This window comes from Sturnus vulgaris, chromosome 17 (genome assembly GCF_052056855.1).
Source record: "Sturnus vulgaris isolate bStuVul1 chromosome 17, bStuVul1.hap1, whole genome shotgun sequence".
Lineage (NCBI taxonomy): Eukaryota > Metazoa > Chordata > Aves > Passeriformes > Sturnidae > Sturnus > Sturnus vulgaris.
The window spans coordinates 5,559,985-5,575,542 of NC_142259.1; the positions used below are offsets into that span (position 1 = coordinate 5,559,985).

Sequence of the window (15,558 nt, forward strand, 5' to 3'; positions counted from 1 at the left end):
AAATACCTGTACAGATTTTACAGTTCAGGTCAAAAAGATGGGCTCGATGCTGACTTGTTGTATCCTTCAACATGCTGCTAAAAACATCTAGTGAAGGAGCACTGTTCAAATTGGGTGCAGTTCTGGTTGACTCCTGCTGTTCCTAGAAGTGAATAGGCACAAAAAATATTACAGCTGATCATTAACTTCAACAATAAAAAAATACTTTGAAAACTGTTAATTAATTTCTTTAAAAGAATACATTAAAGTCCTTGCTTACTTAAAGCATATAATGCTAGATGGAGTTACCACATGATATGAGTCCCTATTTCAAGCTACAGTGCCTTAAGTAGAGCTCATGTTCAGAAAGAAAAGATTTTTTCTGTAAATTGGCATCAAGGGCTGAAAAACATACAGCATTTTTGAAGTGCCTGCAAAATACACTTATCACTGCAGCCCTTCATACTTGAGGAATGCTCATAGCACACCCAGTGGGCAATGATATCCCTGCAGCTCAGTGAAACAATCTGCACTTCCGATGGCAAATTTGAAGCCCAAACTGCCATTTCTCCCCCTCCACATCCTCATGCTGAAGGAACAACCCCAGTACTCACATCAGAGTCAGACACTGGTGGAGAATCCTCCATATTGACAGCAGGCACATGCTCCCGTTTTACAGCCGTTTTCTTGATTTCGTGAGGTTTGCTTCTTGACTCCATCTGAAAGAAACCAAACAGTGTTGGTAAAAGCTCCATGCATTTATTTTACTCTGTACTTTGCTATCATCTGGTATGTTGCAGGGAGAAAGTGTCTTGAAACTGAGTGTTATTACTATTTCATTATTACTATACCTATTTTGTTAGGAAGAAAATGGTGCATTTAACATATAACAGGTGGTAAAGGTTGGCAATCTTGCTTGTAATTTGTACTTAAGTACATAGGGAAAAATCATGTTACTTACTGCTTTAGCTGGTTTCTCTTTCCACACAGACAGTTCTTTAGATAAAAGTTCTTCTGGCTTCATTCTCACCAGTTTTGACAGGGAGATTTCCTCACGAAGGACACGATGGAAAAGTCCCTGAAAACAGAAGAGACTTTTGCTGTGCTGAAGGGAACCTGCTCAGGTAACTGACAACATTAACAGTGAGGGGAAGGCAAAACCTGCTCCAGTTTCTTAATTCTCTATTAAAAACATCACCTCCTTATAAGCAAACTTGGAAGGGTGCAGGAACCGGAAATCAGGGATTAAATAAACCCCAAGTATAAATATATCCCATCAAATCTCAAACTGTATAAATACCAATTACTAACTAAAGTAGGCTTTGAACTCCTACTTAGATAAAAACATTGTTTAAAATGCTTGAATGGCTTTATAATAACATTTTATAACTTAATTTATAAAGTCTCTATTTTGAAACTCTCAATGCTGAGGTTAGAGTCTGACATACCACTGAAGCCCCAAAACACATTTCTATACAAGTTTACTGTTTAAGAAAATTCCAAACCTGGTTTTTGGGGTCCTTGAGATTGAACATGATGCTACGGTATTTGCTCTTGTATCTGTTGTCTGTCACTTGGAACAAATTAAACATCTCCTTCTCAATGTTGAGTGCCACTTTCCCTACTTCACTCTCTGTCATGACCAGGTCATCGCTGTCATTGACTCTGTTGCAAACAAGAACAGGAATGTGTGGTTAGGTCAGGGGTGAATGGTCAGGTATAGACACAAAAAATTAAGTTTTTCAGGGCTGAGCTCGGCTGCTCCTCACCCAGGAAGAGCTCAAGACTCCTTTAAATGAAACCTCAAAGCCAAAGTCTATCTCAGGACCTTGAATTCCGGCAAGCTTTCATTACTGCCTGCAGTTAGCCATGGATGACATGGCTTTGGGAGACCAAGTCAGCCTTTGCTCCTGCTCGTGGCACTGTCACCAGGAGTTTCTCTGCCTGGAATGACTCAGGGAGCCCAAGCACTTGAGTTTTGGTCCTTGATTCCCCACTGTGACGAGGTTTTCCTTTTCAGAGACAATACCAGAGGGCAGTGCTCTATGGCAAGTCTTTATGGTTGGCATTATCTTTAATAATTATTGGGGGAAAATCTGCATTTTTTGGTGTGTTTGTTATTTTTTTCCTGTCCTAAGTGACAGCTGCCTGTTGACAAGAATTTCTTGTTGGTTTTCATGTTGGGACAGGAGGGAATCTCTCCTTCAGTGAACTTTAACCTTTGGTAACTTTGGTAATCTTATGGTATTTTCTGTACTATGTTCCCTATAGCTCTACATCTCCAACACTGCCATCTCTAAAACTCAGAGCACCTACATTATAAAAGTGTCTATGCTGTGATTTTATCCTTCAACTGTAGTTTTCTTAATGTAAATGGAATAGCGAGGTTTCTTTTTACAAAGGCTTTATCACATGCACATTTAATTTCTATCAGGAATTTTTATTTCAAATATAAACCTGAGATGCTGATTGTACTTGTTGCATAAATTCAATCCCTCAAAATTCCTTATCAAGACAAACTAGACTCTGCATGCTACTTCTAGCTGTAGCTTCCTATATAAGAGTGTTTTGAATTCCCACCTCTTCCATAAAATTTCTTTCAGGGATCGTCGAATATTCTGTCGAATCTGAGAGTTGGGCTGTGACTGGGCAGGACTGGCTGAGGCTTTTGCTTGGCTACTTCCAGCTGCAGCTGACATGGAAGACAGTGAAGGCTTTTTGAGTCCTCCACTCAAATTGGAAGATGGAGCTGCTTTCTTGGCAACTGATGAGCCATGAGAGAGAGGTGACTGTTTGGAAGGAACACTGCCTGATGAAGGCCAAGGTTTCTTGGGAATGACACCTTTGAAACTTCCAGCAGGTTTCAGTGGTGGTTTAGTTACTGACGTGTTGGAGTAGGATGGAGACTTCTTTGAAGGCAGATTTTTGGTGAGAGAAGAGGACTGTTTCTCCATGATAGATACCACGGCCTTCTTGGGAGCCGACGTGGACTCTGCTCGATCTTCGTTCCTTTTCTCTTCCCTTTGAGCTGTTAAAACAAAGAGGAAAATACAACATTAAAGGCTTAACTTTATAACTTCGTATTCATGAAGACCAAATACCAATCTATAAAGAAAAGTCTGTGAAATACCATCTCCAGTGAATAACTACCAGGCAAGTATTTATTCTCACTTGCCTTATTAAAAGTGATTTTTAAAATCATGCAGTAGTTGACTTGTTTGTTGAAAATTTTGTGCATAAGAAAAACGGGGGGGGGGGGAAAGGCACCACCTTCAAAGATTCCCAAGTAGGATTTCATGGTTAAGCTTCAAAATCAAACCAAATTCTTATACATATAAAAAATAAAAATAATGCAATATAAGCCACACTCTACATTTAAACAGAAGAAGTTACATAGCACTTTACAGAACCAGTTAATTACAGAGGCTGACCTGACAACAAAGTCCATGAATTTGAAATGGTGCTAACATTACCCTAAGTTGAGTATTATTGAATAAACCTATTCAGTTCCTAGCTAAAGTCTAGATTTAAAGAATATTTAAACATTAACACTGCTGCTCAGGCTGTAGCCATCTAATTCTCACTATTCTCAAACTATTCCATTCATAATATTTAGTTTTCCATTTAAAATTCTAATAATACAATAATTGATACACATCATATACAAGAAAATTTGCCAAATCTAAGTAAAAGCTCACACTTGTAAAAGATATACTTGCACAGGATTTAAAAAACAAGTATGTTTTCAAATTGCATTTCATCTGTACCACCTTCTGGCACTGACAGGACAATTCAACCCAGCAGAAAAAGCTGAACCCCAAAAGACACACATCCCCCTCGAGCAGAACACCATTTCCAAGACATCAAAGTTACAGTGGGCAAACACCAGCACGTGGATCCCAAGAACTCAAATGTGGATGGGTTCTGAGGGAAATTACCAAAAAATAACTAAAATACAGTTGTTTCAAACCTTGTTGAAGATTTGTAGATATATCAGCCCACACGCCTTAGGTGCAATGTGCAGGACACTTCCTGGGCAACATCCAGGAATTCCAGTAACTCTACCAAGCACCAACTGGTCCCTCTTCACCTTCCAGGTCTGCTCTGATGAGAGCAGAAATCACTGGAAAAGGTCTAAACTGTCCTGAAATGGATTTGATAGGGACCAAGCCCTCCTGAGGGCATCTGATTCAAAACACTCCACATACCAGCATGTATGTAATCATGTAATCAATGTAATGTAATGTAATGAATGTAATCATCTCTCAAAGTGTGGAAGATTTGGAATTCTTAAGGGAAAAATGATACTCCCTTATTTAGTGAAGAAATGGCCTTGCAAGGTCCTGCATGCCTAGCAGAGATCAGCACTTCCCTGCACAGCAGCATGCACTTCCAGCAATGCCTCTCCTCACCCTCCTCCCCTGTAACTGGCCCTCGGTGCTGGCAGCTTCCACGGACTCAGTGGGAGATGAGCCAAGGAACACCGTAGGAATTGACCTTTTGTAAGGTGAAGTGCAAGGGCGTATGCTCAACTTCTGCTGGAACACAAGAAGCCAGAAGATTGAGAGACACTGTATCTTTGTCCCCAGTTTTCTCCTTTAAATATTTTACAACTGAGGATTTTTCTAAGCCAGATTTAACAACTTGAAATGTAAAACAAAACCTACTATCAAAGCACATTAAATCATTTCACAGGCTGTGATGGTTTTGCTATAAATGAAATGCAGTTAATTACCCTCACACTACTCCCAGTTTTCCCAGACTGGCCTTGATTCCTGTCTGACTGAGCGAGGGACACCTTCCATGTAGCCCACAGTCTCCCCCTGTCTTCCCAACACTATTCCAGTTGTCAAGAGGACTCTGGCAATCCCAGCAGCGGGGAAGGGGATAAGGAACTATTGCTGATATGGTTGATTCAGTCAAGCAGGGTCTCCAGAACTCAAGAGGTAACCAGCCAACCTATTTGAGGTCAGTCTTGAACAGAGAGATGGCAAATACCCAAAACGTGTGCACTGATAACACTGCAGGAATTACTCCCATTCTCTTCTCCTGGCTTATTTGATCTTCTGCACAGAACAGTATCTTTTCAGGCAGGTAGGACAGCAGCACACTCTGTGACCTGCCACAGCAGGGCAGGACAGAACAGCTTGGCTTGCAAAGTGGTGACAGCAAAATTGAATCCTCAGTACCAAAATATTTAGTTCTTTGTGGCTACAGCACAAGCATGACCGTAAATGTATTCTTAATCCTCTAACCACTATCTATTTAATGATTAGTTCAAAGTAGTTAACAAAAACTACATTGACAGAACAGAATAGCAGAATGGAGATGTTTTGTGTCTGTCAGATGTGTATATGTAAGAACTAGACCCACACCAAACACCTTTCTGTTACAAACAGCTGTATCACAGTAAGGATACAGACTTGTAAAATAAATGAATAAATAAGTAAAAGCTACTAGTACAAAGCTAGATTGACATTCCTGGAGCTGAAGGTCAGCAGTCTGTAAACTAAAGGACACATAAGGCATCCTTTAACTTGCCAGCTGACATCATGACTATTCTAAAGGTGTGTAATTTTATGTCTCTTTAGCCAACAGAAAACATGTAAATAGCTCCCAAATATCATGCACTCCTGACAGTTTCAAGCTACAATGCTATTTTATACCAATTTCATGTGTCCCCTGAGCAAGACTTGTTGAACAGACATGGATAGTACAGATTCTCTGTGTACTAACTCAGCCATAAGTGACTCTTTCAGTTCTCCAGAGCTACCAAAGTCCTGTTCAAACTGACACTGTCCAATCAAGCATATGCAGGTTCTGATAAAGAATCCAGAATACTTAGATCCTCTCTACAAACCAATAACCTGTGACAGCTGTACATGAAGCTAATCTAAAAGAACCCTTCTTATCCTGTTTTGACAATGAGAACTCAGAATTTTTGTCCTATTAGGTTCTGGGTTTCAGTGTCAATGTGCTGCCCATAATTGAGCTGAAGCAACTCAGCTGTGCATTACACAGTTGTCATACATCAATGCCCAGGAGCACCCATGGGAAGGTGGGAAAGGAGCAGTGCTGTCCCCTGGGGTGGCAGCTCACTCTATCTATCGATCTATCCACACCATGAGCACACCCCAAAGCTGACAGCAGCCCCTGAAAGGGATGGGAACACGGCAAGTGTATGTTTGGAAGCACTAACAGCAGTATGCACTCTTTTCTGAGAGCCAACACATACGGAGTTTTACTTCTGAATAGATGCCAGAGATGCTCAGCAAATGGATGAGACAGATCATGGACCAGGTATTCCCTCAGCCCATGATTTCCAAGTGCTTGGCCAGGCAGTCTATGGGCAGCATGAGGAGAAGGCACAGCCAGTGCTACTGCACACACTGGCTAGTGTTTTATACTATGGTGGGTTTTGTCCTTTCCATCAGTAGCTCCAGTGGACCCATAATAAATGTCCTAAACCAAATTTAAAATAAAAGGATGAGACAAGCACTGAACATCAACCTATCCCACTTAAGAGATTAACATGGAGTTTCACCACCAGAAGTTTAGAATAAGGCATTTGGTGGTTCTTCTATCCAGCACTTTTAACACCCAGGGGAACCTCCCTGGCTCGATGTTAGAAACACAGTTTAAAATAACAGTAATTCCTAATTGCCCCATTTTGTCCCGTGGACCACTTGTTAGGAAAGGAACAGGATCCTTAATGACTGGAGGAGGTGTGGGCTAAAGAGACCACGGTGCAGCTACAACTGAGCCAACGCGTTCCCAGGGTGAAATCCAACAAATCCTCTGGCAGAAAACCGTTCATTCCTCCCAGGCTTAACAAACAGCATTACTTGGTGTGCTCATTACAGACAGAACTAGAATTTCTCCCACCAGGTGTCGACAGAGAACCCCTCCCCTGAGGAAATTCCCCGTGCAGTTACATTTGACATGACAAACACAGCCATGAACGAGGCTTCTGCATGCAGAGCAGGACAGAACTGCCACAGCAGCTGCAGGGACAGATGAACGCGACAGTTCCAGGTACTTGTGAGCCTCTCAGCACGGTGTCTCAGCACTGCTAGGCCACGGTGGAGGCCCAGCTTCAGCAGGATTTCCACAGTGTAGAGTTGTTCACTTTGCATGAAGGATTTGCAGGCCGTACTTGCATCCCAGTTCCTCACCAGCACCCGGAGGCTGGGTTTTACACCACCAGCATGTGTGTTATACAAAAGAAACTTTGTTTCTTCAACCTTTAAAGAGTATTTCCATGCAGCATTTAAGTCTATTCTGGTTCTTTCCCCTTTCCCTCTCGACCAATCCCTTCTTTGGAGTAATAGCTTTTGAAAGCCACTTCAAAATCTTATCCCAATTTTTATATCAGTTATCTCATTTGTAATGAGATGTTTTGCTGAAACTATTACCTACTTTTTAAAAATTTCTAAATACTAAATTGGTATTCCTTCTCTCTGTATAGTTTTAAAATTATTCAATCAGAGCTCTTTAACAGAACTTTAATTTCTGGCTCTAGTTGATGCTAAAACTTCTAAATGCTGTGGAGATCAACCACAGGCTGTTACACCTGAAGAGCCCATTTTGCAATGCTTCCAGTAAAGCAGGGTTTTTTGGTTGTTTTCTAAATTAAAAAAAGCATCACAGCTCCTCTTACAGGACATTAAAGCACTCCTGTGCAATACATCTTGCAGCTATGTATAACACTGTAATTTTCTCTACAGAATTAAGACTTTGGCATAAGGCTGTTCATATACTAGCACCACTATCTCTGGTGTCTAGTATCATCTTAACGTTTCCCCTGTATTCTCTTCCATCTACATTAATCCATTCTTTCCCCAGGATGAAGTTATTCCAGACAGTGTGAGAGGAGCTGATGGCTGTGTCCTGCCCAGCTTACATAGGACTTTCTGTAGTAGGAGTGCAGGCCCAAGGGAGCAGGACGTCAGGAAGCCAGCACTTGAGGGGACACTGCCCAGCACAGAGGCAGCCCAAGCATGTCTGGGTTTTACTGCTCCTTTTCAGACTTCTCTCTCACTACAATAGAGAGTTTTAGGGAAAAAACCAAAAACCCCATAATGCCCTTTCAGTCTTATGCACAGCATATGAACTTCTGTAGCACCAACAGTAAGAAAGCTGGTCATTAATATTTTTCTTTAACAATAAAGCTGTAAAATTCCACAAAATTAGTAATACAACCTAAGCAGAGAACAGCCACTCGTGATCCACCTCTTCAAAACTGGATCACTTTTACTACTCTTTTAAAGTAGATCTTTATGCCTTTAGAGGGAAGAAAATCCAGTATTGCAGCACTGCAATTGTGATAAACCCATTAATATGTTAGGAAGTATACAGCCAGTGGAACGGCTGGCCAGAGCTGAGCAATTCCATTCTGTGACAAGAGCTGATCTCTAGGGGCACCGGCACCGGCCCTTACAGCAGCTGACAAGACAGGTGTGCACAGCCCAGCAGAGCCAGTCACCTATGCTGGAGCTGCCCTGCCAGCATTTTGGGTGTCACACAACACTCGGGCAGTGACCTCGGCCTCCAAGTGCTGCTCGGTCCCGCGGCTCCTCGGGCTCAGCCGCAGGTGGCTGCGGTGGCCCCGTCCCTGTGCCGTCGTCCCAGCGCGCTGCAGCTTCTCCGCTCTGGCACACAGGGCAGCACAGGCTTCTGGCCTACAAGGGAAACACCTCACCCTGCTTTGGCAGTAGCTGAGATTTAACAACTGCATTTCCCCTCTAGGTAACTGGTGAAGCAGAGGACAGGCAGGATTTCCCAATCTCAGAACAGGTGTGGTTCAGCAGTTTCCCATTGCCACTCAGCCCATGTCCCAAGAGGAGCTGTCTGACACAGCTCTGTCACGAGCCCCCCTCCCGTGTGACTTGTGACAGAAATAACCTGAATGGAGCAGAATTTAACCAACCCCCCTGCCCCAATACAGTAGCCACTACTGAACTTTCATCCGTGAGTTCTTCCGAGGTGAAACCTTTTGGAACTGAAAAAACGGAGTAAAACACACGGGTGAGCAGGTGCTTTAGCTGTCAGTCCTAAAGCACTCCGTAACAGGAAGCTACTTACCGGTTCCGAGCCAGCTGTGCCCAGTCCCATGCTGGGGCCGCCTGACATCTGTGCCTCGGGCACTGCTCAGCGCTGCTGGGTGCCTCGAAGCCCCCTCTGGTGGCACCGAGCACCGGTGCCCGCGGCTGTGCAGATGAGGAGCTCTGGAACCGCTGCAGCTCTGAGCCTGTTCCACTGCTCTCTCCTCACACCTGCTTCTGCAGGCCTTTTTGTCACTTCCCTCAAAGATAACTCAGTGCTAGCTCTAATTCAGACGTGTTGAGCTGTTCTTAAATCGGTTTCAGTGTTCGTTTTCACTATTACCTGCCCCATCTCCTTCCACTTTCAAGACCAAATCAAACTTTATTGAACACTAGTGTCTGGCATGTGCTGCCTGCCCCACTGCTGCTCTTTGAAAGCCTCCATCAGTTCTAATCTGCACTGCAGTTAAGCTGCCTGTGTGCCAAGCCTCTACATTCAGGCACACAACATAAATCTGTCTCCAAAGTTAATTCAGGAGACTCAGACAAGGGCCTGCCTTTTCTGCAGTGATTTGTGTTCAAGCCAACCTGTAGCTCTGTGCTGACGCACATTTGCGGCTTCGGCACATGAGCTTTATTTTAATCTACACAATACTGTAGTGACCTATCTGATCTATGTTAGACAACTGCATTTTTACTCCTACCGCCCTCCTGAGGGAGAGAGGCACTACCTGAGGCAAAAAAGGGCTTATTTTCCAGACTGTTCATGGATTGGCATCATCACTCCTTGCAGGGACAGGCCATCTTCGGGTTCCAATCAGCACAGAGCGAACACAGTGAATCAGCAGCAAACTTGATTTAAAGTGCAAGTGATCACCTCAAAAAAAAAATCCCTTTTATTTGGGGACTAGCAAAGAACTTTTTCACTGGCTATGCAGTCAAGTGAGCAAGTTCAAAGAACTGAAGTAAAATCAGCAAAAGAAAGCAAAACAGCAAGAGGGTGGTGAGAGTTTTTAATCAAACTTTCATCACTTTCAGTGTTGATGATGAGATAAACCACCCTCATATGCACAGTGCCTCTGAAAGCTGCACCAGGTTTCTGCCCCCCAGCCCTTCCCCTGAGCAATGGTTCTCACACTGAATCCATGCACCCCTGATGGCAGGAGTGCTGGCCTGCTGTCTCTGAGTGCCTCGGGCATGCTGGGTGTTTTGAGGCACAGGCCAGGAGCACATGCCAGGAGCAGGGACCAGCCTGCCTAACTTAAAGAGATGGCAAAAATCTTCACGTGGCTGCCAGCCACAGGGCACGTGTGACATACCTTGCAGAGCAGAGAAGGGGAGCTCCAGTAGTTCACAGGCAGCTGATGAAAATGCCTCCCCAAGGATCCCACTGCTCCATTTAACTGGCTGGGTCCCAGGGGACGTCGGTTTCAGCACCTCTATGGTCTGCCTCCCTCCACAGGCAGGGCTCAGGTCTTGTGCCAGCCCCAGGCCAGCACAGCCCCCGCCAGTCTCACGATGGGAGTTCAGAACTGGAGCTGCCAGGTTATACTCCTGTACAACCCTTCCAAGGCCAGGTCTCCAAGGTGAATTTCTCAGAAGTTCTGGCACACTCATCTTGGGTATGCTGATCATTATTGGTCTGTCAGTAGCCTTACTAAAAACTCTAGTTCAAACGTTTAGGCCAGACCTACAAACAGGGCAGCCAGGTGTCCCACAAAGTGGCCAGTACCAAAATCAGTAATTCTTTTCATTGCCCTGGTACTACTCGATACTTACTGCTTCTCAGGATGGGCCTACATTGCAGAATACAGCATTAAGACACCTTGGCCTTCTAGGAGTCAATTCACATGCCAGCAGTAGTGCAGTTGTAACAGTATGGAACCTGGCACAGCCTAGTTTTTCCTGTGGGGAAGCACTCACACCAGTTTTAAAAGAACCCAGTTTACCTACAACTAGTCCTTGCAGGCAAACACAGCTATGGCTTAAGAAACAAAGTTTAAGTAAAATGTATTTTAAGTTAAGCTAAACCAACAGCATTATATCCACATCTACTGCACTCAATAGTCACAATTTCAGCTGGTACAATCCTGCCTGAAAAGCAGCATTACATTGGCACCAGCCTGTGGGTAGACAAGGCCTTATCTTTTACTCTTCATATCAGTACTTACAGCTCCCTACACCACTATTACTTCCTGAGCCATAAACCCTGTCTTTAGTGCACTCTATATTCCCCCTGCTCTCTGTAGAGTGGTTTATTTTCTTTCTTTCCTGTCTTCATGCTGTTATTACATAAAGAAGAAAAAAGAATATCAAGACATAAGGAAATGCACACAAATTATGCATGCTATAATCCTGCTATTTTGATACAGCAGTTTCTGCTGGTGGGGCATCCCACTATTCCTGTGTTCCATTCTCAGTCCCCTTATTTTGTTAATGTGTACAGGAACCAACAGTCCAAGATCTTTAACTACACAAGCACATCCTATTCCCTTTGTGAATTGCTCTTGAGTGTGGAAAAATTCAGCTGCAGAAGAGATGAAAAAAACTGAAAAGGGATAACAAAAGGAAATTGGTATCACCAGAGCCAGGGCTCCCACTTCCAGGAGGTGGCAGCGTTGTCTCTTCGTAATTCCCTGCCGGGAAGCAGGAGCAGGACCACCAACACAGACGTTTTCTCAGAAGGAAACACTCCCCCTTCCAAACCCCACCCATTAAGAACTTTCGTGAAATACTGGTACCAAATAAGGTATGACTATAATTTGCTATAAATTCACTGTATCTGCCTGCAGTTCATGTAAACACAAATTTAGTGATTTGGTGTGATAAGTGCTTTTTGCTTGAAGTTCTGCCATAAGAATAGTAATTTAATGTTTCCTTTTGAGCTTTTATCTAATAAACCCTCCTCACTCTCCTGCATGCTTAGTTGCTCTTCTCACCTGAATTGAGTAAATTATCCCTTCATGTATTTAAGTCAAATAAATCAGGTGAACTTCAAAGCTCTGAAGCACTAATGAATACTTAGCATACTTAGGACTGGGTAGCTTAAAAACTGGAATACTGCAAATGCTTACCCTCTTTCCCTCCATTTGGATTAATCTTCTATTTTAAAACTGCATTTGCTGCTGATTTCTGCTTGACAATGAATAGCAAAAACATATTAAAAAGTCTCTTACAAGTGTTGCTGTTGTAACATGGATCTCTGAACAATATTCATCAATCTCAATCCACATACTTGTATGAATTTGGAAGCCAGAATGACTTCTGAAATGCAATATAAAAGCTGAGCACTGCATATTAAATGAATACCAATCATCCTAACAAAAGTAAAAACAACTCTTCTGAAAGGGAATGTGACTCAGACCTAACTTCCTTTTATATGTGTACTTCAAATATTGTCTGAAACTTTAGAAGTACTTGTACTTAATACTCATTTATCAAATCAAGGTATTTCCCACTCTAGTTTTTAAATTAATCAAAAGGATTATTTTCATTGGGCACAGAAATATGGAAGACTGTATATCAGAATCTGGTGCCTGAAAAATGACAGTCACTTTCAGGTACAGCCCTAACTCATATCGCCAAAAGACCCAAAAGTTACGAAGTGAAGAAACACAATGGGGTAACAGAACTGTTCTGTCTAACTGCAGAGTAGTAGCATCAAATATCTCTTTTTTTAACAAATGCAGAACAGGTTAGAAGGGCCCTGGTGGTAGACTTAGATGCAAATACACCATAGGCTCCCACCACCCAGTACATCTTTAAAACTGACTTGATTTTCTTGGTACTACTTAATAAAACAACGATCTTGTGAAGTAACAAAATATTGTAACTCACAAGTACAAGACTAAATATATAAAATAAATTTATGTTTGAAATTATAAACTGTCTGATGGAAGGAGCATTAGAGAGTGATTCTGTTGATCAGGTAAGGTTTTCTTAATTCCTAAAAGGCCTCCTGCACTAAAGCTGCAAACGAGGATTTGGTGAACATGGCTGGAAGCTCTGGAAGAACACAGGCAGCATTCTGAAATTGCATTTGGAAGTCCTTTGCCTCTTCTAGACTACAAGTACTCCACAGTCAATACTCAGAAATGCACATTTCTAAACTGGGAGTCGCTTAGTTTTAAGATTTGCATCTAAACTAGAGTATGTTTGGTCCAATAAACAAGTTTTCCTTGGCAGACTAGCTCAGACTTAGAGACTTCTCACTCTCAGATACCTGAAGTGAAGTGAGACACCTCTCACGAATTTCCCTAATGCTGGAACTTTCAGGTTTTGAACGGCATATTAAGATTTCTTAAAGAAATAAAATCTGGTAGAGTACTTTTGCAGATGGTGCATGGGCAGCTTCTCAGGAAGACTACAACTCAGAGCTATCCACTGAAAAGCAGGGCCCATTTTTTCACAAATACAAACAATTTATCTGGGCATTTAGTAATGGCAGAGCCCGCACACATCAGTGCAACTTACCTTAAAAAAAAAAAAACAAACAAAAAAAACCCAACCAATCTGAAGTTCTTCTTTGTATTGGATATGAGAGTTCTTCGTCACACGAACTAGGCTGGTCTCAATTTGTTACTAAAGTCTGCTATTTACAATCTTTTGGAATCAATTTCCCTGTTTAGCTACGGGAACCCAGTTTTCTACTGGAAGTGGTTAAATCTATAAAACCTACAGTGTGGTAAATCTTAAGAGCAAACTCCCTTAAAAAAAACCCTCAAACTTTCTGCCTCAAAACCTGTAATCCAGTCTCCTAGGAAAAAAACAAACCCTAGAGGCTTAAGGACATTTTAAGTGAAATGGTTCTATGGACAGCTGTAACTGTCACAGTCAGAAAAAACTGACATAAAACAAGTTCTTATAGTTTCATTTATGTCTTTCCACTAATTTTAGTTATGTTTAAAACACTACTTTTTCTGTTAAAAAAGCTAAATGTTCTTCAAAATATTCTTAAAAGAATGGATGTTAATTAAAATATATACCTTAAGGGAGTTTACTGTACAAAAGGTAAAGGGCCTAATATGCAGCAAAAATACACAGAGAAAAATTACAACATTTAATTTGATCTGGGTAGAGACCATTAAAATATACCTGGTATGTGCTATGTTTATCAACAGCAATTTAGGGTAGCTGGTGTTCCCTCAATGTTTAAAAATTCTAACTAGAAAATCTCACCTTAAATATTATTTATAAAGTTATCAGTTACTTTACATGTAAGTGTGTTCAATACTTAGGTTGACTGATCAAAATAAAATGTAAATTGGCTGAAGTGTGGTCACCAAAGCTGTGAGAACTGAACTTCTGATTTCATTACTCTTCAAAGGAGTAAACACGAGGTCACATGGCTTGTAACTGAAATGTCAGATTCATCTCAAGTTCCATAACTGCATTATAAAACTACTTAGATGGAGTCAGTCAAAAAAATGTCATGAGCAGAAAGACTTGTTCAGGCTTCAAAGCAGTATTTACTTACCTTTACGTGAGTTACAAGGATGCTACTCAAAACCTGCAAAAATATGCAAGGCAGTATCTCTGCCAGACATCCAGCTGAGATGTGCTCTTGTGTGTGTGGATAATGTGTGGAATATGGACAGAGAAAGGGGAAAAAAAAAGAAAAAGATAATAGAATTCTGCCTCCCCCCCAACACAAAAGTAAAGGATGGTCCTTAAGTTATTTCATGTAAGGAAGAAAAGCAGCAGGAATATACTTGACAGTTAAAAGCTGTTTGCAGAGGTGTCAAGCATCGTTGGATACCACGTTGAAGATTTCACTCTCAGCACCAGGCACTGAAAATGCAAGATCTGAGAGACAGGTGCCAAATCTAAATTACAAAAATACAGTTGAAATTAGTACAGGCAATTGCTGATTCACAGTGCACACCGCAAAACCTTTTTGTAAAACTTAACACAAATGTATCAATACTTACCTTCTAGATAAGAAACAGACACTGTCTTTACAGGAAAGATTTCAAGCTTAACCATGTAGTTTTCATCCAGAATCAGCTGGTAGATTGACAGGCTCTTAATCATACAACTGTCATATGACAGAAATCAAACTCCTAAAAGTGTCTCTCATTTGTGTGTATCTGTATGTGAATCTTTGAAGGTGCAGAAAAGTAGCTTGGTGCCATGGTAAGAAAAAAAACCCCCAAATCCTAAACTGCCTAGTTTTGCAGAGCCAAGAATGGATGGGTATTCAAAGAAAATATGATTATTCAGGAATATCCCTAAGCCATACATACATTTGAACAACAGTGCAGGTGAAATGGCAGCAGTCCTTTCAGGCTTTACAGCATTGTAATTATGATCACTGGCCCAGGACGGTGTCACGGGTTCTGCTGCTGGCTCTCGAGCAGGAGCTTGAGTGTTTGCCTCAGTCTTGGCCGTGCTCACAACAGTCTTCTTCACATTCACCTCTCTTTTCTCAGGGAACTGTCTCTTTTGGTTTGAAACTGGTTTGATGCCCACCTGGATAATTAAAAATAGCTTGATTACCAATAATCGTCAAATATATTGCATTTTACAAGCAAGC

The 15,558-nt window shown here is 41.9% G+C and overlaps 1 protein-coding gene across 2 annotated transcripts in view; it reads right to left on the bottom strand.

The window, feature by feature from the left end:
• The window catches only part of DIDO1 (death inducer-obliterator 1), a 48,511-nt gene that overhangs the window by 14,159 nt on the left and 18,794 nt on the right, over window positions 1-15,558 (bottom strand). For both annotated transcript variants that reach the window (XM_014873822.2, XM_014873823.2), the window contains exons 7-12: window positions 15,269-15,494; window positions 2,560-3,007; window positions 1,485-1,644; window positions 941-1,057; window positions 594-698; window positions 7-142 (exon numbers count right to left, since the gene is read on the bottom strand). In XM_014873822.2, coding sequence (XP_014729308.2) covers window positions 7-142; window positions 594-698; window positions 941-1,057; window positions 1,485-1,644; window positions 2,560-3,007; window positions 15,269-15,494 — 1,192 coding nt within the window. The remainder of the gene's footprint in view (window positions 1-6; window positions 143-593; window positions 699-940; window positions 1,058-1,484; window positions 1,645-2,559; window positions 3,008-15,268; window positions 15,495-15,558) is intronic.